Source organism: Amblyomma maculatum, chromosome 1 (assembly GCF_055883805.1).
Source record: "Amblyomma maculatum isolate TAMU_Amacu chromosome 1, ASM5588380v1, whole genome shotgun sequence".
Lineage (NCBI taxonomy): Eukaryota > Metazoa > Arthropoda > Arachnida > Ixodida > Ixodidae > Amblyomma > Amblyomma maculatum.
In genome coordinates this window covers 52,790,921-52,818,652 of record NC_139344.1, presented here as the reverse complement: position 1 = coordinate 52,818,652, position 27,732 = coordinate 52,790,921, and the positions used below count along the sequence as shown (strand labels likewise).

General features: G+C 44.6%; 1 protein-coding gene and 2 pseudogenes across 3 annotated transcripts in view; 1 reads left to right on the top strand and 2 right to left on the bottom strand.

Annotated features, from left to right (window-relative positions):
* Nucleotides 1-6,857: 6,857 nt before the first annotated feature.
* mRpS18B (mitochondrial ribosomal protein S18B) overlaps nt 6,858-27,732 on the top strand; it is a 61,561-nt gene continuing 40,686 nt past the window's right edge. The window contains exons 1-4 of one of the 3 annotated variants that reach the window (XM_084588132.1): nt 6,858-7,098; nt 9,745-9,795; nt 14,658-14,829; nt 18,553-18,650. In XM_084588132.1, coding sequence (XP_084444258.1) covers nt 6,940-7,098; nt 9,745-9,795; nt 14,658-14,829; nt 18,553-18,650 — 480 coding nt within the window. In that variant the 5' untranslated portion in view covers nt 6,858-6,939. The remainder of the gene's footprint in view (nt 7,099-9,744; nt 9,796-14,657; nt 14,830-18,552; nt 18,651-27,732) is intronic. The other 2 variants (XM_084588130.1, XM_084588131.1) reach the window with 2 other exon arrangements.
* LOC146202380 (uncharacterized) lies at nt 23,740-24,647 on the bottom strand (annotated as a pseudogene).
* LOC146202379 (uncharacterized) lies at nt 24,711-25,499 on the bottom strand (annotated as a pseudogene).

Here is a 27,732-nt window from a genome sequence, read left to right as displayed (position 1 = left end):
AGACAAATTTTCTTTTCAATAACCTCATGTCATGCTTGCAAATCCAAGTCTCAAATTAGCTGGGTGCTACATTACCATAACATGCCTAGAAATGAGACAGCCAACAGACTGCCTGTGTCAGCCACTATGAACACTGAGAAAAAGTACCACACAGGCCTCAACGTATTTGCCCAGGCAAGGGCTGCCACTCATGTCACCTTAGCAATTTTACAGATCTCGTTATACACTGCAAATTAATATTTTAGGGCTATTGTTACTTAATCACTTTCTAAAAGCTTCACACCCAGCACATTTTACTGACTTGAGTTAACCACTTTTCTTGTGCTTGGCGCTCTTTGGCTTCAGATCCCCTGCACCGTAAAAATCCACCGTCACAAGGAGTTGCCTGCTTCTAGTGGCTAATGGCAGCAGTTATGCCAAAGCCGCAAACACTGTCTCAGCTACCAGTTTCACCCTGTTATTGCTGTAATCTAAACTACACGTGGTTTATTTGTTATTTCAGGGTTATTTGTGCTCTATGCAGTGCATATTACAATATGAAACAAGACATAAATGTCAGGTGCAGTTTCAAGGAATGAATCTATCTGCACTGACCTGTACAGAATGGGTGCTGTTGTACTGAGAGACCAATTATGTAAAGCATTCAGTTGTATCCCTGGACCAGGAGGATTATTAAATGCTGCAACAGCAGGCTCAGGTACACACAACCAAATCAATATGATTCGATTTACTGTATCTTATCCTTTTAACATTTGCATGGATGCTGAGAATGTCATACTGGTTGTTCACACCACCACTTGTGGTACCATTTTGTGAATGGGCTGTTACAATAGTTTCACCAATAAAATTGTTGTCTCTGCTTTGGCCCTTAGAGCACTATATATAGATGCTGCCTCCTTTCGGTCACTTTTTCTGCACACCGCACATCATCGGGCTCAGAATGACTTTCAATGTGTTGTTGCAGCTTGATGCAGAAATGACGCACACATTATGGTGATGGTTAATATATCTCTCAAGTTCTAAGAAATTTATCTTATGGCCTTGCTCAGTGAAGCATTTTCTCAAGAAAGGCAGCTCAGTAGTCGAAGTAAATGCACAGTGGTAAAACCAAAATGGTATTTTCATACCCTAAAACAAATCTATACAGCACTACTCAGTGTAGCAGTGGTGGAATATATGTCTTCTGCAAATTTTATTGCCCCAGCAGACAGGAAGAGAAAATGGTCTAGGCATATGTGTAGTGCACAAATATTCTGGAAGAAAGCGGCATTGTACAGGGGTGCAAAGGGTAGGGAGCTCTTCTCAAGGATACCTGGCAGAGGGATGTTGGGAGCTTGTTGGCATATTGGAAGTGTAGTTGAAGTGGGCAATTTTAGAGACCGGGCCTGAAAAATATGAATTGCTAGTCTAGTTAGTCTTAATTAGGATGCCAGTGTCCTGCTGTGAAGCACATCTCCCCCATCCTGCATTTCTAGCAGGAGGTGCTTCTACACCCTACACCCTACTAATGCTTTTCAAATGCATCTCCCCCCCCCCCTTATTTAGACACCTACTCCTAATTTAAGTTCCTAAAAAAAGCACGTAGAAGGCAGATATTGGTGAAAGGAGGAGTGATGCTTGGGATGCAGGCAGTTGCATTTTCACTAAACACTGCTAGCATGCAATACAGATTTGTGGCACCATGGCAAATAAAGAAATGAAATTGGAAATGAAATTACGCGGGTCGCACTTCGCTATGTGGCCGTTGGACAGCGTTTAGAAAAAAGCCGGGGTGGTGCAGTGGTAGGACACCCGCCTACTGTGCTGGAGTTCCCGGGTTCGAACCCGGCCGCGGCGGCTGCGTTTCGATGGAGGCGAAACGAAGTGGCGTCCGTGGGCTGTGCGATGTCAGCGCACGTTAAAAATCCCCAGGTGGTCGTAATTACTCCGTAGCCCTCCACTACGGCTCCCCTTTCTCTCTTTCCACTTTCACTCCCACCTTTCTCCCTTCCCATACGGCGCGGTTCAGGTGTCCACAGAACAAGTGTGACAGATACTGCGCCTTTCCCTTCCTGTGAACCAATTATTATTATTATTATTATTTCATCGGCGCATGGATGGCGTGAAATAGAGCGCTTCAGTTTAGTGCATGCTGTCTGTTTCACACATGACGCCCCGCACGCTCAGACGACGTGAATCTTGTTCCTGCTCACGAAGCAGCTCGATAACCGCTGCATTTAACGCGAGCGCGAACAGTCAAAATCACACACACACACACACACACACACACACACACACACACACACACACACACACACACACACACACACACACACACACACACACACACACACACACACACACACACACACACACACACACACACACACACACACACACACACACACACACACACACACACACACACACACACACACACACACACACACACACACACACACACACACACACACACACACACACACACACACACACACACACACACACACACACACACACACACACACACACACACACACACACACACACACACACACACACACACACACACACACACACACACACACACACACACACACACACACACACACACACACACACACACACACACACACACACACACACACACACACACACACACACACACACACACACACACACACACACACACACACACACACACACACACACACACACACACACACACACACACACACACACACACACACACACACACACACACACACACACACACACACACACACACACACACACACACACACACACACACACACACACACACACACACACACACACACACACACACACACACACACACACACACACACACACACACACACACACACACACACACACACACACACAAAAGAAAGAAACGAAACTATGCCGTTGCGGATGGAGCGCGATCGAGCTTTATGGTTTAGTTTTTGGCATGCTTTCTTTTTCTTGACCTGCGCAGCTTAAACGATGCAGGTTGTAGTATACATTACATAGATTAATTAAAAGAAAGCGCTAACTTGACAAAACAGGCAAATGGAATGAAAAAATACAAGACTTTGTGTCTCGTATCGTGTATTTTTTTCATCCCGTTTGTCTATTTTGCCAAGTTAATTAGCGCGCTCCTTTAATATATGAACAACTAACTAGCCCCCTTTGAAGCATTATTACACAGATACGCGTTATGGTTTGCAGCCGCTACAGATATAACGCAAATCGTAGCGCACGCCCGCTCAACGCGATCGACGGTGCTCGAGCTCGGAGCTGAGGCACGAATAGTGCGTTTAGGACGTTCTGAATATGCAGCACAGTGATGGTGCCAAGTCTTACATACTCGCGGAGATTCATACATATATATGGTGGTACATTAGAGGTGTAGTAAAAATAATAATAAAAATTAGAGGGTCTCTTAGATGTCTCTCAAGAGGAGAATGGCGAACGCCTACCCTTTCTATCCTATAATTTGCCTCCAATCGTTAGCATCTTGTCAGCATTCATTGCAGTGCTACATTTGGTTTACAGGAAAGGGAAGGCGCAGTATCTATTACACTTTCTCCTTCAAGTGTGAGTTAGGACGGTATACACAATCGCTCCTGTCGCGTGGCGTTCCTTATTAGCGCGCGTTCAAGTGTGGCGTTGTAGATGGCAGCTGGGACGCATCCCGCCTCGGACAATCAGAACGCTGCAAAAGCGGGACTTTGTCCACCACAGCATGGGCCATTAAAGGCTTTCGCTTTAAAAGTAGTCGGTATCTGGCCCGTACGTGATTGTCTTAGCAGTCTGCAGAGCTCGTCACATCGCATATAGTGCACACAATATATAAGTTCGGTGCTCACATGAGTGAATTAGCTTACGGTTACGCGCACTGCATTGCGGCAATGAAACCAGTACTGTTAGTAGACGCGGTTCGATCCGCGGAAACGGCACAGTGTATGCGAGAAAATAAGTGACCTCACATATTACATACGTCCCTTGTCGATATAGTCCGTTACTTGCTCCCGTCGTTCTGAGCTACGCTGCAATTATACATAGGTTTCTCCACCATCTATTTTTTTGCACTCCACCGGGGGAGCTAGAGTGCGGACATTTCCAAATTATATGTGATCGAGGATCCTATAGCTCAGTAGCAAGGTTGAAAGTTGGACGAGTTGAATCTGGTTCATTTTGTAGGTAGCGCGAAAAACGAGGTGTTGTGTCCTTCTACTCTTGGTCCTCGTTTTTCGCGCTATACCTACAAAATGATCCTATAGCTCATCCCATCACAGCGGCACTGGCTTCGGGGAACATTGTGGTTCGCCATAACAGCTATAGGACACATATATGTAGGCTTGCAATCGTGTTCACGCGATTGCCTGTCTACAGTCGAACCATAGAGAAAGAGATTGGTAAAGAGCGGTCACTCGGCGAAAACTGGCCCCAGGAAGTGACGCGCGACTTTTTGCGCTGCCGCCGATTGATGGATGGCGGCACCAACGTGCGCATGCGCGGACGCGCGCGCGACGGCACTCGCTGCAGCGGTAGCCCACCGGAGCACTAGCAGACGACAAGAAGTCGAAGGAAGCTGTGTGCTCGTGCCTCGCCGCGCTTGTGCGGCACAGACCTCTCGTGGGCTGCTGCGCGGAACGACAGCGGTTTGAAACGACGGCGAGGTGAGCAACGTTTTTTGCTTAACTACGCTGCATTTCAAGCAGTTTACGCTGACCATGCCGGCCGGTGCCAATAAGTTTCGCAGCTCGTGAACAGGCGCGCCAGCTGTTCAGGCGCAGTTCGTTACGCCGTAACTCTGGCGGTTCCCAACCACGGCGAGGTGTAATATGTTGTGTTCTCGGGAAACAGCTTCATTTCGAACAGTTTAGCTCGTAACGCTTGACAAAGTGGCATGTGAAGGCATCAAGGCACGCCGTTGCGCCAAAATGGCGTGTTCGCCGGCCGGTGCGGCCATGGTGACGCAGTTTGCCGAACGGCTAGTTTTGCTAAGTGTCGCGTTTAGCAGAGCAACGTAAAGTGAGAAACGTTTCATTCTTGACTTTCTTGTCAAACTACGCAGTATTTCAGGCAGTTTAGCTCAGTACGGCGGTCTGCGCTTCACAAAGTCGCACATGAAGGGCAGCCAACAGGCATGACAAGGCGCTCGCCAATATGGCTCGCCGGCCGCGATGATGGCGCGAGGATTTGCGAACGGCTAGTTTTGCGTGGTGTCGCGTTTAACAGGGCAACCGCAAGGTGAGAAATGTTGCATTCTTGTAAAACTGCGAGGCATTTCGGGCAGTTTAGCTCAGCGCGGTGGTCTGCGCTTCACAAAGTCGCGTATGAAAGGCAAGCCAACATGGCGTGCTCGCCGGCCGCGGTGAGGCCAGGCCGCGGTTTTGCGAACGGCTAGTTTTGCGTGGTGTCGCGTTACATTTAACAGGACAACGTTAAAGTGAAAAATGTTTTATTATGCGGCAAGCTTCATTGCTTCAGCTGTTCAGTGCTCTTGAAGAATATTGATAGTTTAGTGGCTGTTATTTCACACTCTGTAGAAATGTATTTTCAGATGGGTTCGGTTAGCCTGCATTTCCTGACCTCTACGTTGCAAGAGTAGCTTTTGTATCAATTTTACTAATGACAGCTTTTCTGTTCTGGACCATAACTGCTGCTCACCAAGTTTTCAGTACCCACCCACATGCACAGATGTGTGCGCGGTGCAGTGGCCTTACATTTCATTGCAACCTTCTGCATCATATTCATTCCTTTTCCAACAGCACTGCATGGACCCACGGACTGTAGCCGAAGCACGGCAGATGCGACGAGGAAATGGTGTGGCCTTTCCTCAAGCGTCAGTACTCCTCTCTGCCCTGGACAATACAAGTTACCCTTGCTGAGGTAGCCGCGACTGGGACTGTGTAGTTTATGTATAATGCCTGTTTTGTTACATATCATTTGCAATAATTCGGAAATCAGTTATGCTATTTTTTGTCTCTACCTAAGTACTGTTTCTCACCTTGTGTATTTTTATTTTTCTGTATTGTGCACATCGCTTAATGTGTGTCAAGTATTGTCAATGCATCCGTCTACATCTGTTGCATCTCGTGTTTTATATGCAACAAAATAAATTCATTTCACGAAGCACTTGGCGTCGTTTCTGCACTACTGTTTTGCAAAGGCTGTGGCGCAGCTGCGTTGATGGGCAGTTTAGAGAACTGGGAATTTTTCCTGTTATGCATGCTGAAAATAAATAGAAACACTAGCAGACCATTTAAAACCAAAATAATGTGCCAAAAGGGCAGGGAAGGGCGCAGCGCATGGCTAGCATTCAAATCGCGCGCCCTTCAGCAAGACCGGATGTAGTTGCCGCCGGCCGCTTGGTGCACTACAGTCAAATGGGCCGCTGGGCCCTGTGGGAGTGTCCGCTCTTTACCAATCTCTTTCTCTATGGTCGAACGCCCTAACCATGCATTGCGATATATACCGGGCGCTAGACTACTGTGCACCAAGGATGCGGGATCGAATTCCGGCCGCGGCGGTTGCCTCCTAGCTGGCCTAGCCACCTAGCGGCGGTGAGATGGGCACGCACGGCGCGCACGCACGAATAAAGTTGCGTTTCTGTTCTACAAGACGCTAACGTTAAGAATATTATTTTGCTTTACATGATAGTTTTTTTTTATTATCAGTATGTACAAACGCGTGCTAAAGAACAACCTTTTTTTGTATACAATGACGTGCAAGACGCTAACGTTAAGGATATTATTTTGTTTTACATGGTAGTTCTTTTCTGTACAAACGCATGCCATGTACATTGACCTTGCGCATGCTAAAGCACAACGGCACAACCTTTTTTTATACACTGACGTCATTTATGTCACTTCCTTCGTGTGTGGAAATAGCCACCATGGCGGAAGTAGCCACTGCCAAAGATTACAAACATTATCCCCTGCTAACATGGCCGCGATCGCGTGGCGTGCGTGCTTGTGGCGAGACTTGAGGGCAGCATGTAAGCCGCTGCCAAAATATTTACAATCAGTCGGGAAGAGGCCGTTGCTTCTAGAGACCCCCAAACTTCAGGAACTGTCTTCTGTTTGTTCCTTTAGTTGGTTTCAGGTGAGTGTCTGTTCTGACGTCTTCGATGGAGTAATCACTAGAACCAAACAATCTTTTGCTAAAGCCGCTAACTTGGATAGTGCTTTTTCCCGATTCAGTTCAGTACAGGCAAATTTCTAATGCGGGATTTTTTCGGCTAAGTGTGGTATGTTAAGGTCAGTTCGATTCAGCTGCACTCTTGGCACCAGTTCCGTAAAATTCTGCGGCGGTGCCGCAAGCGTACAGCGCCAGTTCCAGCAGTTCAGGTGCAGCATCGGCACCAGCTGCTTCCAAACAAATGGTAGAGTGCAGGTCGGGCCGTCTGCTAGTATTAGCGTTGCCAACAAGCTGCGGTCGGCTGTGTGCAACTCGCGTCAGCTGACGCCAACGCCTTGGTTAACTTGAATTTTCAAATAGCATATTACAGCGAAGTTTTCCCATTATCCAGCCGCGATGGCCTTTGCGCTGTAATAAACGGCGAAAAGACCCAAAGTTAATTATTGCACGTGTCAACGAGGACACGATCGAGTTTGCCAAGGAAACGGCTACGCGTATTTACAAGTAGACACACGCATGCAATGTGATGCATGCTGTGCGTTTCGATCGCCGGCTGCCGCAAAAGGTGCATATATATGCATTTGCACAACACGTACTTAATGTGATGTGCTATTTGAAAATCATGTTTGGAGTGATTGGCGTCCCCGATCTGAGCGGCATATACACATGCTATAGGATTCATTCATTCATGAATATGTTATGCATATATGTACAAAAGCTGACCGCATTCATATAGTCTGCTAGCTGTGAATTATATTGCCACTCACATCAACCGGTGCCAACATGCTGAATAAGATCAGTTTTCAAATAGCACATCGCAATGAAGCGTTGCGGCAGCTGGCACGAAGTGCAAACAAGTGATTACTTGTTAGACATGGCTTGAAGTACGCGTCGTCGTTTTTTTGGTGGACACGGGCACCATTCTCGTTGACGAGTGCATAAACTAGGGACGCTTTACTACTTATCACAACATGCAAGCCATCGTCGCACAAGCTGTTTGCTTTCATGTGGCGTCTGCAGCTGCACCATTTCGGCACTGACCGCTAAGGAGGTGCACAGTTTTGCTGAACTTTTCGTGAACTCGACCTGCACTACGTCTGCACTTTTTGAAATGAATGACGTGGTGCAGAGTGTGCCATGTTGAATCGCTGAAACGAATGGAGAAGTGCGGCACCACATGAACCGGTTCACATAGTGCAGGTGAAACGAACGGACCTTTAGTCTAGTTGAACTGAACACTGGCATTCTTCACTTACGTACAGCTCTTCTCCAAAATAAGACAACACGAGAGCATGGGCGCCGCCATATTTTGTCATGTGACTGACCTTCCTACGCTGCAGCAAGGTGTTGGCTGCAGGTAGCATCCGCCAATCCCTAATCCACGACCTCTGAATTTCGCGTTCTGTGCGGTACTAGTTGAGCTACGGCGGCATGTGTTCAACCTTCTATCTTCATAAGCACTTATGTCGCATGTAATCTATTTTGTCGGCAGCTGCTGGCACGCTGTCACCTTTTGCAATAAATACTACTAATAATAATAGCTTCGCAGGAAAGGAAAGGCGCAGTTTCTGTCACACTTGCATCTGTGGGCACTCGAACCGTGCCTTAAGGGAAGGTGGGAGTTAAAGGGGGAAGAGGAGCCGTAGTGGAGGGCTACGTGGCAATTTAGACCACCTGGGGATCTTTACCATGCGTTGACATCGCAAAGCGCTGTTTTAACTTTCGGGAATAATGACATTGACAAGCTGGCAGACGGCCCAAAGCCTAGTGTGAGGTGTGAATGCACATATGGTGCGTGGCTTGTGCTGCCATTTTTCGTTTTGTATTTTCCACTCCTGTTACATACAGCCCCTTATGGTGGCTGACAGTATTAATAAATGAAATGAAAATGAAATGAGATAGCTACTTCATTTACTTGCCTCTTAACTGCCTGTATTGGGCTGGAATGTATCAACAGACCGAGCTCAATCGTGTGTTCGTTCTTATTTTTAAATCAATTTACCGTCTAACACACTTCGTAGACTGCATGCACAGATTACAATTGGAGTATTGCTTGAAAATTTCCTTTCCGGGGCTCGGAATGTTTGCTGTAGGAGGAATATGTGTTGAAACCATCTATTAATGTTCACCATTCAGCAGTGTGGAGAATATTTACAGCTGTGTTTATTTTATATCAGGGCTCGAAATTTTTGATGTAGAAGTATTATGTCTTCAGACCTTCTGTGAATGTTCACAACTTAACGTTGTGGAGAATATAACGCAATTTATCTTCCATTAATGTCACGGCTTGCAGGTAAACATTCACCATGCGCGTTGCTCGAATGCTGCCTCGGGAGCTTAGTGGCGTTCGGCTTTGCTCTGGCAAAGTAACACTGAAAACCACGTCGGAGTTCAGCACACACAGATGCAGCCAGCCGGCCAATAAACTGCAATATGTCAAATTCTGGTGTGATAAATTTTATCGTCCCATCAATTAGCATAGCACTGAAAAATTTTGACAGTTTAAGCATAGGTGAATCTAGTATAACGTGTGAATGCACTGGCTTGTTGTATCTACTTTGGTAGATATAGATGCTGTCTTCTTGCACTGCCTGGTGCGGCATGTTTCAGCCCTCTGCAATTGCTGCAAAGGATGCCACTGCTGACGTCACAACGTTTAATGTAAGCAGACATAAAGGCAAGCAATTTAAAGGGCAACTTCGGGGTTTTTAGAACATTGAGTTCATAATCGCATCACATTTACCATTTGCACAATTAAATTTACATAGAAAACCATTTATTAAATTACCATGTAGAGCAAATTATTTTGAAAGAGCAGAAATCAGGAAATCGAAAAGTGGTTTCAGCCAGCATATGTAGTCGCAACATGCAAACGGATAACGTCATGGATGCAGCTGCAAAAGTTGTGGTTAAACTGATGACCGTAAGTGATGGCTGGGGCTACTATTTGTATGAAATTACCAAAAGCAAGCCCCCTGATTTTACTCCTGCAGAAAATGCAGGTTGAATATAGCCGACCGTTCATCCAGTGATGTCACACGCCCAATGTTGCGCTTAAAAATCTTCTGGATTGAGGCTTTGAAATTGGACATCTTAAAATTAATTTGTGTAGCAACAAAATGTTGAACTGCTGTGAAATTTGGCATAAAGTGCCAGAAAACTGCGAAGAACATACCATGAAAATTTCAATAAAATTCGAGGGGAGGAGAAAATGCCAGAGTTACACACACACACACAGACCTTCTTTTGCCCGACCGTGCCAACTGCCAAAAGCATGCTCGTGAAGGGGATCGTGGTGTATGCTGTCCAAGTTGCCGTGAGTGACATAGATACAAAATTTGATTCAACCAAACTGTAAAATTGTGGCCGCATGGCCTAAGGGTAGCATGTCTAACTCTGAATCCAAGGGTTCTGGTACCCATCTTGGAAGAAAGCAGCAGAGCAGACAACAGAACAGAAGAAGCACACACAGACACAAGGACAGCGCTGCACTGACAATATATTGATCAGAACACGCACATCTTCTTCCTTCACTTTACGTTCTGTTCTGTTGCCTGCTCTGCTGCCTTCTTCCAAGATGTGTGACCAACTAGCTCAACGTTCAACTCTATTAGGGTCCTGGAAGGCTGGATTCCATCTCACCATGCCATGTGAGTGGTGAAACCTCTGAAGTTGGCAGCACCCGTTGCAGTTCAGGGAATGATGAGACTGTTAGACCTCATGAGGTAGTACTTTCGCACTAAAAGCATCACTACAGTTTTAGTGTTTAACGAGAGTGAGCAGGGTTACAGTGTTGAACACATTCACCTTTCTTTTTTGCATGATGAATTGTAAATGTGCTTTCATTAATAGCCACAACATGATTCAATTGACTGAAAAAGTAATGCCATTGCAGTGCAATTGTGTGATGATTACTGCTGTAAAGATGTCTCCATCTTGCTGTTGTGTTCCCGAAGCTACTGCTAGTGCTGATATAAGCTCGTGCTTGGGGTTTGTGTTATTTTGATGCAAAAACACTACTTCACACGACTTAACCGGCTCACTGATTCGTTGCGTCATTAAATGGCTGAAGTCTAGAGTGTATACTCGGGCTTCATTATTAATATGGGATGGTGAGATTTGAATCCATCCTTCTAGGAAGAACCCTTGGATTCCATGCTAGACATGCTACTCCTAGGTCATGCAAGCACGTTCGTACAGTGCGGTTATAGTGGAGATTTATATCTACGCCACATGTGGCAACTTGGTCAGCATACATTAATGATTATGGTCCTTAGGACAGCGACGTTGTATACATCTATCATCTGCCAAGATAAACTACGGCAAAATAGTACATTCGCATGTTTTTCCGGGTTTAGCCACATTGAACCTTTAGTTTTTTATTTTTTACTGCAGAATAAATGCTTGGAGGTACTTTAAAGACAAATCCAAATCAAATCTCTTCCAAATCTCATCATCCTAAATCACGATCACATCTGGGACTGCTCAGCTCCGACCTGGAAGCCCAAGTATACTTGGGCTTCAAGGTGGTGACCAGAGCCCAAGAGGCTGCTGCTAATCTACACTGATGGCCATCTGGCAAGCAAAGTCCCCACTAATGCGCTAAGCCGATAATAAATGTTTTCCAATCCAGTTACCATTTTGTTCTAAAATATAGCAGCATTAACTCAAAGGGTAGCTCTTAATAGACCAAAGGAACATAGCTCTACTTCCCCTGATGCTTTTATGAGCGGAGGGTCAGACTTCAATTTTTTTGGGTTCAGGTTTCATGTTCACATCCTTTTGGGTTCAGCTTTATAGCTACATTCAGTTCCGGTTCAAACTTTTTCAAACAAGTTAATGACCAAAAAGCAATTGAACATGGATGGATTTTTTAATGAGCATCATTGGTGCTTTATTTTTATTCTTCTATGTTGTGCAAGTCCGGAAACTAAAACAGACAAAATTTGTTCTTTGCAAGATGTGCCGACTTTGACCCACATGATTTTACTGTCTACTGCAACGGATCCAATTTTACAGTTTACAGCTCAGAACAATGATTAGCGTACAGTTTTTCAGGAATTTCAAATTTTAGTAGCATTTTATCTTTCCAGATTGCTTTTGACCTGCATCATACTTAGACTCAAAGGCAGGGTTCATAGTGGTTCTTGAAACATTTGAAAACACTTGGTTTTTAAAACCCCATTTTCAAGGCCTTGAAAATACAGGCCTTGAAGTACTTGTGCTTGGACTTTATGCTCAAATATGCTTAATGGCTTTGGCTCGACATCTGGCTACATTGCACCTAGACCGGTTACAGGCAACATAAATACCCAAGAAAGCAGAGTGCCGGACACGAAATTTGGAAGCCGTAGGCTTGGGTCCTACCAGCGACGTGTCATTTTTTGTCTACATTGTACGGTAGTCATTTACATTTCAACCATAACATTATTACAGTAATAAGTCATGTCAACAGCAGCTATTAAAGAAAAAATTCGTCTGCGCTACTTGGCTTCGCTGACTTGGCTTCTGTCAAGAGTGGGTTTCAAGGCGGCATGTGCTTTTTTTTTTTTTTTTCTTGCTAATAAAAATCGAGGTTCATCTTGTCGATGGCATTGTTTTCTGTCGACAGTACTGCACACAGCGTCATAAAGTCCTTGAAATTACTATGTCAGGGCCTGGAAAGTTCCTACATATCCTTGAATTTTTTTCCTTTAAAACTGCTTGAAGCCTGCTTAAAAGAGTGTAGACACAATTTTAGGGCTCATGTTTGATTTGTTATTTTGATACATAAGACATTACTGGGTACGCATTACCACATGATAATTGGCTCTGACAGCTAAATAATTTGTAATCGAATTTCTTTTCTCACCTGTTTCGGTTTCAACAACAAAGTGATGACTGTGATGAAGTCAAGCCTAGGTCATGTCAGGGTGAAAAAATGAATTAATCATTTCCCTGTTATTTTAAAAATCTGCTACGACACTAAAGCCAGCCAGCCTCAAGAACAGAAATTGCAGCAAGTGGAGAAGCAAGCAGCAATTGTATCTTGCTTCTTTTTTTTTTTTTTTTGTCTTTCATGTGACCCTAGCCTTGACTTTGTGTTCACAGCTATCGCTTGGCTGTTGAAACCGAAACAGGTGATAAAAAAAAAAATCAATTATAAATTTAACGGTTTTAGGTAAAAACTACAAGGTGATCTGTATACAGGAGTGGCTTAAATGTCATTAACAAGAAAAATGCAACTGAAATTGGGTGTCTGCACTCCTTTAAAGATCTTGAATACATCTAGTGCAGTGGGTCAAATACACTTGCTTTAATACGTAAAAGTATTAATAAAATGTATGTTGACATGTACTAAGCTGTTTTGTTGTTAGAGCTAAATTGCTCTATCAACAAAACAGCTTAGTACATGTCGAAGCAGCAAGGGAAACTTTTTTCTTGCTCAAGGGCAGGTGCCATTCATGTGATTTGCAAGGATTTTTGCTTAAGCTGTATTTGCATGTGGATATACATAAATAATTACTGGCTGGGAAAGTGCCTAATAAGGGTGTACATAGAAGATTTTAATAATTTGAACTTTGAGCGAATGGAAGAAAGTGCAGTGAATGGAGGAGTGCTAAATGGAAACTGACTATGTATACATACAGCAGTCCCACTTGCAATGGATATGATGAGACAAAAAGCTGGGCACTTTTGTTTGAACACACAGCTCAGCATTTTTGGAAACCCTGTTGCACAAGTGGTAGGTCTCTCATTGGGCCTAGGCTTTTATTGGCATCATTTATTCAACTATAACTGAAGGTGCATATATATATATATATATATATATATAGCTTTAAGGTGAAACAGCATTAAAGGTAATATGAAATTTGTCTAATTTGTCTTTCTTTAAGCAACCGAATATTGCTTCTGTGTGCTTGAAAGCAAAGAAACTAAGACATGGGAAATACACATAGACATTTCTACTGGTGTAAACTTCAGTTAAGTGTTCCTATTTAACAAGGTAATCACTAAACGAATCCAGAGAAATTGAAGAATTCAATCAATCAGAACAGGTGGGTTTTAGGAATTGCCACTTGAAGAAAAAATCATATTCATATAATCAATAAGGTGACAGAGTAATTTTCACGTAATAGCCACTCCCTTGCAATCCTTGCAAAATAATACTAAAAATATTATCCAGCCATATTTGTATTCGTCAAATACTGGAGCAGGCTTCGAACTTGACAATGTCTGGGACCGAAGGTGCATAGGGTTTTGCATACAAGTTTGTTGGGAGCACCCGTGTAAAAATTTCATCCTTACACATTTTCTTCAAACTTCCAACCATGGAAGTTCATTCACTAGATGGGAAAATGATTTGGTTGGTATTTCTTGGAAATGAAACGAGCTGCAGGCCTTTGTACCATCTTTTTTTCTTTTTTAATTTCTTTGGGCTAGTTGGTATTCACTTTTAGTGGCATTCAGGAATAAGAAATAAGAGCTGCTTCGGGTACCTTGTGGAGCTGATTACATATTGTTTCTTATGTTTGCTTGCGTAGGGCTGCAAGAAGCTGTCCACATCAGCTTGCAGTTTTTGCAAAGAGGAAGAAGAGGTGGAAGCAAAGAGCGTTGCTGAAGGCAGTGAAGAAAGTGATGGTGATGGCAAACTAAATGTCAAGAAAGTGGTTCTTCACCCTCCAGAATTAAGTATTGAGTATCTGGAAAGCAAAGGTTTGTACCTCCTTCTCCTCCTTTTTCATTTCACCTTTGAGCGGCAGCATTTATTGCATTTAAACTCTATCAAACTGTTATATATTTTGTGCACGCAGCTGGACTAACTGGTACCGTAAACATGCTGAGACACTGTACTAGCATCAAAATACGAGGGTGGAAGTCAAGCCAGGCCAGTGTTTTTGGCGTTGTTCAGCTTGTCTTTCCTTGTCTTTGTCTTTCAGTGCTTGTGTAGTAGGTCTCATTCTGTAATTCCCTTCTCAGTGCATACAGACAAGCATGCATGTAAACTAACTTAAAGGGTCCCTTACAGGCATTTCAGAAAGAGGGCTATCAAACACATGCATTAATGCAGAATACAGAACACTCAGCATTAAAGCTGCATATAAGACTTTAGAAGCAAACTGGAAATTTGCAAGGCTTATTTGAAAATTTCCACTTTTGTGCCTCATGGTGAGCCACGGTGCTAAGCCTTCATCCTGATTGCCTGCTCGGATATCTGTAGTACTCGTGAGGTCAGCAGTGAAGTGCTTTCGTTGGTTTGCCAGCGCTGCTTGCCCATCCTGGAAGGAGACTGCAGCTTTTCTTCCTCTGCGCTCTCTCCACTGTTGTATGAGCGCCCTGCATCGATCAGGTGCCATTACCATCAGTTGTCATGAAGAGCAACCGCATGACTGCTTTTGCGCTCACTGGGGGACAGCCTAGCAGACGAGTTGCACAGCAGGCAGTGGAATGGAGAATAGGCAGACCTGCTGCAGTTTCAAATGGATTCCTGGAACTCCAAAACATTCATATTTTTCCCTTTCTTATTACGTTGAAAACTTCAAAAGGCGACAGCTACTACTCGAAGCGGGTTATGCTGGAAAATGTATTCTGCAGAAGAAGAAAGCCAACGTGTCGCATGAGCAAGTCAATTTGTTTAGGGTTAGTTGCGTTTGTGCAACTGCGCTGCACTGATTTGTTGTCGCGTGGCCACTTTCTGTCGACTGGCGCGCCGTTGTGCAGCCATTTCCCTGGGGACTGCTGGGCTGCTGCTGTGCCTCTACAGTGGCCATGATTTGCTAGTTTTCGGGCGCTGCAAAATATTGAAAAAGATGGTTGCATCATACGGTGGTGTCACAATAAGTTTATTTGCGTTTTCATAGAGTTAATATCAACTTGTTAGTTGTCAGATTCAATCTGACATTTATGTTGTGTTGGTGTTCAGCACATAGTCATTTGAATACTGCCATTTTGGTACCCTACAGCCAAGAAACGAACCTAAGCGTGGCCATGCAGATAGCTCTCGCATAACTCCAGGTTTAACCTCCACAAGCTAAACCACAGCAAATTTTTTTTGGCTTTTTTACAGTGATGCCGAAAGTATATTTTCGTAAGGGGGGGGGGGGGTTGGAAAACAAGTTGCTTCTATGTTTTTCTGGCGTCCCTGCTTCTAAAGACATGTACTTAGCATGCATGCTTAGTGGTATTTCCTAAACACAATGCAACAGTTCGATAGGCACTGGATCCCCTTTCTCTGTCTCTTTAAATGGGGAGGCTACCCTTGAACACCAACTTTTTTCATTCTTGAGATATTTGAATGAAATTTTCAGGGTACGCTCATAGTACACACATTTGAAGAACTACTAAGTTTCATGGAGCTGGGCTTATCGATTCTCAAGTTAGAAGAGTATATCAAGATAGTTTACATAGGTCCCTAGGGGCGGGCCTGGAGAATTTGCAAAATGTGCTAGCAGTGTGACATTTGTTATGGTCATTCCTGGATAGTTTCCCCAGGGCAAGACAATTCCCTTTTTCCAAATTTCCTCTTTGAAAACTTTTAGTATAGCCCCAAATTTAGTGTTAAAATTTACACCTGACTTAACGATATTTTAATTGACTGCCTCGTAATTACTCATAAAATATTTTGAAAAAAAAAAAAAACATATTGTCTTGCCCTCAGAAATTTACTTAGGTATGTAGCAAAAAAAACCTCATGAAAATCCAATAAGTGGTTCTTGAGCTATGACTTTCCCTAGTAGCCACACCGTGCAAAAAATTGATTCTGAGAAAACGGCTCTCAAAGGTTGAGAGAACAATAACTTTTTTGTTTCTCAAGTTATCATGATGAAATTTTCAGGACAGGCTCATGACATTAACAAATGAAAAACCACCAAGTTTCATAGAATTGTGCATGCTAGTTCTCAAGTTACAGAAGCATATCAAATTGGTTCGAGTAGGTCCTTTATATCGGGCCTGGAGAAATTGCGAAAGGCACTGGTATTGTGCAATTTGTCATGCTGATTCCTAGATAGGTAGATAGGCAAGACAAAACCCTTTTTCTAAATTTTCTTGCTGAAAAATAGCATAGCACTGGACTTGTTATCAATTAGACCTATGTTGATTAATCAAATTAATTATGACAAATTCCAGACATAATATTTTGAATACATGGGCTTGCCTTGCCCTCAAAAATTTTTTCAGGTACAGTCGAGCCCACTTATAACGGCCCCACTTAAGACGAACGCTCGCTTATCACGAACAAATCCGGTGCGACCGTCAAAATATACATTAAGGCTATGGCGCTCCGTCTCGGCTACAACGAACATCTGTGCGACTAGCCGATCAGCTACAGCGAATGCCTTGGTGCCGCGGACCACTTTCCACGTGCTGAGATCCGTCGATCCTGTGCTCTGCAAGCTGCGACAATCGGCATCCCCGATTACCCCGCGGCATTTCGCCCTAGCATGGTGGGCGGCGCAGACGGAGCAGGCAGTTTTCCGGTTTTATCTCTCGCGGCATCTCGCTGGAAGAACGAGGAGCGGCCCAAACGCGGCAAGCGACTTCCCGGGTTATCTTCCACGGCATAAGCGCCGAAACGAAAAAAAAAAAAAAAGCTAGCCAAGTCTGCACTGAACGCATGTCACACGTTGCACGAAACCGTTCAGAGGGCACGACGAGAGATCGTAAGTCCGGCGATCGCAAAAATGGCGAAAGGTGAACAGAACGCACAAAGTACAAAGACGGCCAACAACGACAGCAAGCAAAGAGCCGGAGCAGACGACGCGGGGAGGTAGCTGGCGGAGACCGACGCGTCAGCGGCCGCAGCAGTAGTCGCCGGATCCCCCGCGTTCTCGCAGAGCGCGCGCTTTGCCCAATCGCAGCCTTGTATTCGAGCGTGGGAAACTTGAAAGCCGCCATGAGGCTCCCAATCGGAAGCAAGCCATGCCTCGACCGCACCGCCGTCGCCGCCGCCGAGGGTGGCAGAAGAGAGCGCAAGAATTCACAAACAAAAAAAGACCAAGATGGCGGCGCTCAGATCGGCGGGAGAGGAATGGCGCGCGCAAAGTTTGAGAATTTTCGGCGCTTGCTCGCTGCTCCGCGGCTGCCGCCGCTTGTTAAATAATTTTGAGTATTTCTACGGCGAGTTGGGCATTGATAATTACAGAAATGGTAGTTTATAAGACATACTACCGGAATATATAATCTTCCAAAAATCGATTGTTTCGCGATTTTTTGGTTTTCAAAGGTCGCGTCCCCCCTTAAGGTGCACCAACTCATGATCACAAATTATGCAAAATTCCTGATTACGGACAGTGCTGCGTGTGAAATAAAACTTTATATTTGACAAACTGATTATTTATCCCCGCTGCAGCAATAACTGCACCTGAACAGTTGGACAATCATTCAGTGCACTTATGCCTTATGAAACTTTTGTTTAACATGAGGCATTTTCGTTTGCAGCTTACAAAGAAACCTATGGAGATGACCCTGTTTGGACAATGTACCGAAGAAATTTCAAAGGTCAATTTGCTCCAAAGAAGACACGCGGGAGTTGCATTGTGAGTAGTGCAGCAACTGCTTAGCAAAATACATTCAGGAAAAAACCCAGGTTGAGTTCCCATGGTTTCTTTGTACTATTTATTACACACTCTATGAAGCATCAGTAGAGGAAATTTGAAGGGGCTCTCAAATAGTAGGACTTCAGATCCTAATGTGCGGGACCCGCAGAAGTCCTTGCGGATATTTATATCAGGTTTAAGAGCTTTCTGGGAAGCTAATAATATTTGAAGACTGTATGTAGCTCTCAGTCAGCTGAGGCACCAGAGCTGTGAATGTTTTAATAGTGATAATGTTTAACGGACCGTCTACTGTCGGAGATCAGTATAAGAATATTGGCATATTTTGGTAGGCCTCACCACTTCTTGGCAGTAACGAGAGTAGAACTCTTAGTTCAAGTGGGGAATTTATATCTTTATTTGGTCAAAAAAGTCACATCTGAGCATATAGTATGCCATACTGTGTCCTCTCGTTGCAGCTAAAATGGTAGCCGTCAGCATTTGAAGTGGATGTGCTATATGCTCCATGACTATGCCACAACATTGGGGGCAAATACATTTTACATTTTTCCGCAAATCCTGCTTGGTTCCAGAAGTTGACAACGGTGTGATGAAAGCGAAATTGTACATGCAGTTATGTCGTTCAGGCTCATATGCTTTTTAAAAAACGTCTCAACTTTGCTATATTCTCAGTGTTCGGGCTCCGAAATAACTGCTGTGTTTATTTTCAGCATGTGGATTCAATCGTTTGGCACTCAGATCAAAGCAGCTGGCACTTGAATTGCATTGCCTTTGGGGATTAAATTGGTTGGCACTTGTATGATTCTAGTTGGCATTTGGATTACATGTGCTGATGCTTAGATTAAATATTATGGCGTGCAGATTAATTGATTGCTTCTTTGATTCTTTTTGTTAGCGCATAGATTAAATTCAGGAGGAAAACCTGTAGCAATGGCGCCGTTTCAGCACTGCAAACTACTGTCACAGAATGCCGAGTTACATAGCTGTGGTAACTGCCATGAATTTTTTTTTTGACTTACTGGTAGTGCGGTGAAATGTTTGCAGTGCTCGTATTGTGCTGAGCCTTGCTACACAACTTTTCATATTTTGTTGACGAGCTCCGAGATTGCACAGAAGAAATTTCTATTCTTCCCAGATGCTTAATTATGGAGCTTCTGTCGAGACCTCATTTCTAGCTTCAGGCTCTCATTTCTACTGCTTTCAACTTACTCTTGTCCTAAGAACTCGTAAGTCTATCACGGAGATAAAGAATGGTCACAAATTGTCCTGGGGATACGAATCCGGTTGATACGAATTTCGGGATGATACGAATTAGCGAAATTCCCCGGCCATAGTGCATTGTGTACAATGTGCAAAATTTCGGAAGGTTCGAACGCTCTCCCGCGCCACTATGGATGATACGAATGCGCGAACTGTGACCGAAACCTTGAGCACTATGCACTCCCCGCACAGCGTTGATTCCGCGATCGCCAGCCGCGCTGTATGCATGCATTACGAGCAGTTCGCGGTGACACGTGGTCTGCACCTTGCCGACGTCGCTATTTTTTGTCGGGCTCACGCCGCGAAAAGGTTTCAGCGAAGTGTGGCCCACAAACCGCAGACGTTGCAACCGCCGTAGCTGGTGGCGGCGAGTGCGCACGGACCGGACATTGCTGGCTCCGCGATCGTGATCTGGGAGCAGTTTGCGGCGCTGCGCGGCCCACATGTCGCCATCTCCAGTCATGCTGTACGCGCCACGAGAAGTATGCGGAGATGGGCGGACCGCATATCGTTTGCAGCGATGTGCGGCCGTGAGTAGTACCGTGTTTACTCGAATATAGATCGACCCCTATACACTAGGCTCGCCGAGGAATAAAAAAAAATTATTCGAATATAAGACGACCCATATTTTTTGAAAGACCGAGAAACACGTACACGACAAACCTTTATTCATAATGAACGTGGCCACTAAATTTCGCTAGTCGCTGTCAGAAGAAGCCACATCATCGTCGGAATTGCTTTCCTCTTGGGATGCTTCACAGGTGACCACGGCATCCCAAACGACGTCGTCCTCGCTGCCGTCGAGCGCATTCGAAATGTAGCATTCTTTGAATGCTGCAGTGATTATGTCCACTGGAAGGTTTTCCCACGCATCTTTCACCCATGTTGCCACTTGGCTGAGTGAGGCCTTCTTGCGACGTCCCGTTGGTGTCATGGCTGCACTGTCGTTCGCTAGCCACTCCTTGTAATATTTCGAGGCGCGGTCCTTGAAAGGCTTATTGACAACGACATCCAGCGGTTGCAATTGAGATGTCATACCACCAGGTATGATGACCAGGTCCGTGCCTGCCTTCTGTAGGGCTTCCTTGACGCCCGGGCAAATGTGACCTCTGAACAAGTAAAAGACCAGCATATTCGAAAGGCCCAAGTCAGCGCCTGGTCGCTTCCTACAGACAGTCTTGAACCATTCTTTGACCATTTCTTTGTTCATAAATCCCTTTTCATTGGCGCGGATGATCACTTTTCTCGGGAACGACTCATTTTTTGGAAGTGTCTTTCGGCTAAACACGATGTATGGCGGCAACTTCCAGCCATCTGCAGTGCAGCACAGCGTGACAGTGAAACGCGTATGCTCGTGGCCAGTCGTCAACAAGCGCACATCTTTTGCCCCCTTTGTGGTTATGGTGGTACAGCTGGGCATGTCAAAGTATACCGGCGTTTGGTCGACGTTCCCTATCTGGCCAAGACCATAATCCTTTTCATGCCGGAGCTTCAGAACGTAGCGCTGAAATTCTGTAAGCCGTTCCTCGTACTCTGCTGGCAAACGCTGGCAGATGGTCATTCTACGACGAAGGGACAGTTCGTTGCGCCGCATAAACTTTTGAACCCAACCCCGACTCGCTTTGAACGTCGACCGACCTATCCCCTCTCGCTGTGCCAATTGCTGAGCCTTTGTTTGTATGTCCTTGCATGACACCTGGAGACCTTTTGCATGCTCCTCTTCTACATGAAGACTCAATTTCTTTTCAAGAGCTTCATATCTCCCAGTTGCTGGCCAACGAAAAGCACGACGCCGCCCGTTACAAGCAAACAGTCGATTGCGCTGTTTCCGCCAACCCTTAATCAACTTTTCATTCTCATCGAACTCACGCTGAGCGGCACAGTTGTTCGAGTTCTCTGCAAAAAGAATCACTTCTCGCTTGAAATCGGCGGTGAAGCTTTGTCAACGTGACATCATCACTTAAGCAGCAAAACCAGCAAAACTGCGAATGCAATCTCAGAATGGCGACACAGAGGTATAGCAGAGGGAAACAACAAAGGCACAAAGACAGGCTTTCCGAGGTATGCGAGCCCCGTACGAAGCCTGCAAAGTAGACAACCTGAAAGCGGATGTCAGCGCCACCTTTATGAATTGGTTATACCAGAGATTCTTTCAATCAGCAACTTAGTCCTGCCGGTGCTGGTGGAGCTCCTCCGTATGGAGGTGGACAGGGTGGTGTGTGCAGTTGCCACGGCACTGCGCAATCTTGCCATGGACCAGCGAAACAAGGAGCTCATCGGTGAGTTGTGTGTAGTAGTGATGATTGCATTGCCGTATAAGTGATCAGTCGGATGTCAGCGCCACCTTTATGAATTGGTTATACCAGAGATTCTTTCAATCAGCAACTTAGTTGCGACTTATTAATTTCACTAGTACTTTTGCTGGATTTAATTGTCGCAAATGTTCCATATTTAATATTTGTATTGTGCGTGACTGCGGCTGCGGCCAGCTGCTGCTTCGACATGCATGCCGGAGCGTTTGTTTTGGTCACGACCTCCTTCTTCCACTGTGACCTCCTCTATAAACTGGCTTTGGTACCTATTTAAATGTAGACTGCTTCATATGCTGTCTACCACACGATAAGACCACAGAAATGAGCACGCAGAGCGATGCGGGTGCGAGGTCACCCAGCACTTCTCTATCGTCGACTCGCCGGCATGGCCGTCTCGAATGCAGTCGGCAGCATTCAAAGTAGTTCTGAACGTTTTTATTAGACTTGCCAACGCTGTTTTTTATTTGTGTGTGTATTTACTGCAAACATACATAAGTATAATACCAGTGTAGCCGGCGCTGCTTGAACAGCGAGCGCGACCATAGAACTCCATTGTCTCGCTACCGTTGCTCACTTTGGTCACGAATATAGGTTGAGGTTCTTTGGTCACGAATATAGGTCGATAGCTAATTATGGATAACATTTAAAAAAAAAAAAAAGGTCGACCTATAGTATGCGAATAAATATGGTAGTCTGTGCACGCGGTGGGCGCACATGGGCCATACATCGTAGACTTCGCGACTGCTAGTCGTGCTGTACGCAACACGAGCAGTCTGCGGCACCGCATGGCTGGCATGTCACCATTTCTTGTCGTGCTGCACGTGCGGTGAGAAATCCACGAAGGCACGCTGCCCGCGCTTCGCCGCCGATGTCGCTATTGTCTGTCGCGCTGTGTGCGCCGCGAGTGGCGAGCTGTGGCCGCGCAACCGTAATAAACCTTCTCGGACGTAAACATATGTGCAACTGCCTTTCCCATGTTTCTGCATACTTATTTTCTTTTATTTCGTCGATACGAATGTTTGGATGATACGATTTTTTTTGCGACCCCGTGAGATATCAAGGTTCTACTGTATAACGCTTAAGTTTTACATTTTGTTTTTGTTTGAATTTTTTAGTTTAATTCAACTATGTAGGGTAGAGCCTGGAGGAGTGGGACACTTTTCATAAATAAATTTTTAGATTTTTTTATTTTGAACATCAACAGATGTTTGATGGTTTACAATATAAATCAGAACACACTGTACAAATTCTGAGAAGCAATATTTTCTACCACTTCTGGGTTAGGTGCAAAAAAAAAACAGTTTACAATAGTCAACATCCGTCCCATTCCACCCCTCCCATAGGGTGGAGTGGCACATCACTTGGGAGGAATGGGGCGTGTGTAATGTTGTGGCAACAACCTTTTTATGAAACATTATAAGTTGATAGTTCCACATCAAACTTGAAGCAGGACTGCAGGCGCTTTTTTGTTCCCCCGATAGTATTCGGTACTGGCAGCTTCATTGAGAGCTCTCGTCTTTCTTTCGAAGGAAACGGACACTGATGTCGAAGTTGTCAATGGTCTCGACTCTACCCGCTGTGGTCCTTATGAAGACGCAGTTTTCTTTTTGTACAGGTAGTGGCGGCAGTCTTAGCTTTCTTCGGTGCTTTTTTTTCTGACTCTGCTGTGCCAACCTCTCTGCAGTTGTGTGTTTGATTGCACATTTCTCTAGGGTATCTGTAAATACTTTAGTGCTACCTTTCTTCCTTCCTTTTTGCCCTGGGTTACGCGATGCAGCCTTAGGTGCCTAAGGTCGCTTGGGACAATGCGACAGGGAGAAACAATCCAAGTCGATGCAGCTTCATTGACATCTCTGAGGATATTTCGAGCTGCATTAGTGTCCGTCTCTGAGTTCAAAAGGTATCCCAGAAGGCTGGAACCATCCATTTCATGTATTGCAGTGGTGAGACCTCTCTGCTAGGGGAAGCTTTGGGCCTGTCAGTGGCGGACGACGTCATGCAGTTGTCCACAGTGAAGGGCTCACTATTGAAAGGCTTAATGCTTGTTTTGTAGAACCTCGAGATTATGTTCATTTGTGTTACCATTGATACATAGGCGGATCCCACTAGTTCTCCAACGTAGATGGATATTGCCTTCCCTGGGTTAATTATAAACCAGTCATTGCAAGCAGTGTTGTAACAATATTTGAATGGTCCATATACGGATACATCAAGGGGCTGCAGGCGATGGCTACAGTGTGGAGGAAAGGTCAGCAGAATGACGCCACTTTCTTTGGCTTTGTTGATGGTGCCGATGTTGACATGACTTTCATGATTGTCAAGGATTAGAAGAATTGATTCTTCCTTCGAGCACTTTGTATATGTCACAACGTGCTGTAATGCTAATAAAAACAGTTCGCCGGACATCCATCCCAACCTGCTTGCCAATCCAAGACTTCCGGCTGGGGCGCCCTTCAGGAAACAAATGTTTAAGTCTCGCCTGTGGAAAAATGAATACCGGTGGCAGAGTGTTTCCTATGGCATTGACAGTGCACAAGACGTTCACCAATTCTCCGCGTTCCTCAGATGTGACCTGGCCAATTTGCTTCTCTCCACGTGCTGCGACGATCTTTGGCAGATTGTGGGCAGTTTTGAAGCCTGCTTCATCACAGTTATAGATGCGGTCTGGAGTTAGCTTGTGTCGGTTGGTCGTAGACGCCTTTCAGATTTGAAAGGAAGGCATCAACGTTGTGCTTGTTGAAGCTCATTGCTCAACCGAGACTGGTCGCTTCAGGCGATCGAAGCGATAGCTCAGGATGACGGTCCATAAAGCCCGAAAACCAGTCTCTTCCAGCTAACTTGTTGATTTCCCATGACTTTGGGCACTTGCGACTTAATGCTGTTGCAAACTGGCATGCCAATGAATGAACCTGCATTCTTGTAAGCCCATAATGCATCATGCTTGCCTTTAGCAAATATTCTTTCAAGAGTACATCATCTTCTGTGAGGACCATACTGCAGACCAAGTTGGAGCTGAACAAGATACTCGGCCCTCTCGCACTGCAACCCTTGCACTTTTTCACAGCTCGACCAAGGGATGATTTTGACAATTTGAGAGCTTCTGCTATGGCCCTTATACTTCTCTTCTTTTTTTTCTCCACTTTCACAGCATCCAACATCAAACCGTTCAATGCTCGAGCCCTCTTAGGATGTTTTTTCTTGTACACCCTTGGCATCTTCCTGAAAATTCAAATGGAGCAATAGCATGCAAATATAAACAAGCACCCTCACAAAGCCCTAATAAATTGGCTTCGCTTAATTCATAGCATACATTAACTCTTTCGCTACCGCGGAAAAATGGCTGATTTTGGGTGTATATAAAGAAAAATTTTTTTTAGAAGAAGTACTCAACGCATCGCACATTGCAATATATGCAATTGTAGCTTATGAGTTGATACTTTTGAATGAAACAGACTTGAAAGTTGTGCGTGGCCGGAATCTAGAAATTTTATTCAATGAACAAGCTAGTAATGTGAAAAGTAAACTCAAACAAAACACAAATTAGTGGCCGCATGAAGCCAGAACTTGATTATTGAAAAACTGAAATATACAAACTGTTGCACATAGCTTCAGTCATCACATTTGCAAGTTTCAACTCAGCAGAAAAATCACTGTGCTTTCCGTGGTTGCTCAAGTCAGTGGTCATGTCTGTTGTGCCACAGTGAAAAGCAGTCACGTGAGGATGTGAAGCAGAGGTACACTTGACATGTGCTGCACATAACTATTGTTCTGATTTCCGCTTTCGTATTCTGGTAACAGAGTTTACAATTTCTTCTCTTTTCCATTTTTTTCGGTTGGTGGCGGATTCGTTCTATGGGAGGATTGGGGGCGTGGCTCTCTTCTACCTCGTCGTACTCAAAAATCTGCTGAATGAGCTGCTCTCTAAAAGGAAGCTGGTCAAATTTGGCATTTTGGGCGAGTTCTGGGATATCCGCATGCTCCTTTCGATGAGCTTGATACAGAATAAAACTGTTCACGCAGGCAATATCCACCTCAGCGGAGCGCGCTGAGGTGGGCGCCATGTTCGCCGAATGACGCTGCTATGCCCGATCAAAGTTTTATTTTTCACGGCGCCCCCTCACGTTGTAAACTAAAAACAAAAGCTGCAACTGTGCATTGGGTTTCATAAAACCAACCTAGATGGCGCAGTGTGTCCAGAATGAATTTTTGGCGGCATTTTCAAAACATCGGTCATATGCGCCCGATCGCCTATGGCGCGGTAGCGAAAGAGTTAAACAGCACTGTAACTGTAGCCTACTATTTATGCCCTTTACCCGGGATGCTCACAGAAAAGTACAGTAGTAATCGGAGCTCGTAAATGCTTAATATGATTGTTTTATAATGCCTCTTTAGGTCCCTATCTAAAATGCCCCAACATGATTTTTTATCTAGACAGCCTGACTGTTATCTCAAGCCATTTTCATGGCACCAAATATTTATAAACTCAAAATGTGAAATAAATAAAGATATCTGGTTTTGAGGCTATTACGGCTCAGCCTTGCGGCAGAGTCGCTAGTCATAACACTAATCTTATTGGCGGGAGGAATGGGACAGTGTCTCGTTCCACCCTCATCTTAGCTGTCCCATTCCTCTCAAGCTATACCGCCCAAAGAAAGAAACCCTCAATAGTGAAAGTTGTCTTCTAGAGCTATACTTTTTACTGCACGAGGTAGAACTTTGATGCGCCTTCTTAGAGAAAAATTGGTATTAGTGACATCAGAGTTCTTTATATATGAGAAAGGTGTAATTGAGATAGCCGATACTTACTTTTACAGGCGAATCAGCAATTTCTTGTCACTGCAGCTTGCACCCGTCAAAGACGTCTGCCATTACAGCCATGCTATCGATATGCTAGTGCCATCTCGCAAGTAACTGTAGAACGTTTTTGAACTAGTTGCTAGAGAGATACACCAGATGTCTCATTCCTCCATACCTCCTGACTCTCCCCTATCCTTATAACCCTTAAAGATTCGCAGGAATGGCCGAGTTCAGCATTCGTGGACATGAATCGTCATTTTCACTTGATACATATAAATGTAGTGGGGCTATAGTTTTTCACATGTTGTGAAATCTGAAACATTCTACGAATGACTGTGTGCTCACTGATGCATGTAGATAGCTAAAAGAAAAACTAGTTAACATGAGCTCAAATATGTTAGAAGCACGGCTGGTCTGCCTGGCTGATGAATTTGTCTGTTGTGGTAAAATTAAAATGTTGTGAGCACGGGAATGAAATTATTTCCGATTGTTTGCTTTAAAGACACAGGGTAGGCTGAATATTTTTAAATTCGCTGTATGAAATTTTCACTTTTTCCTGAACAATATTCAATGTCTCTCTTGCATGTTTGCAATTTTTTCAGCTCCCCAAAAAAAGGGCATTTTCAAAACTGGGGTGGGGACCAAACATGCTCAATTTTACAACTCTGTGCAGCGTGTAGCTTTCTTGTGTTGGA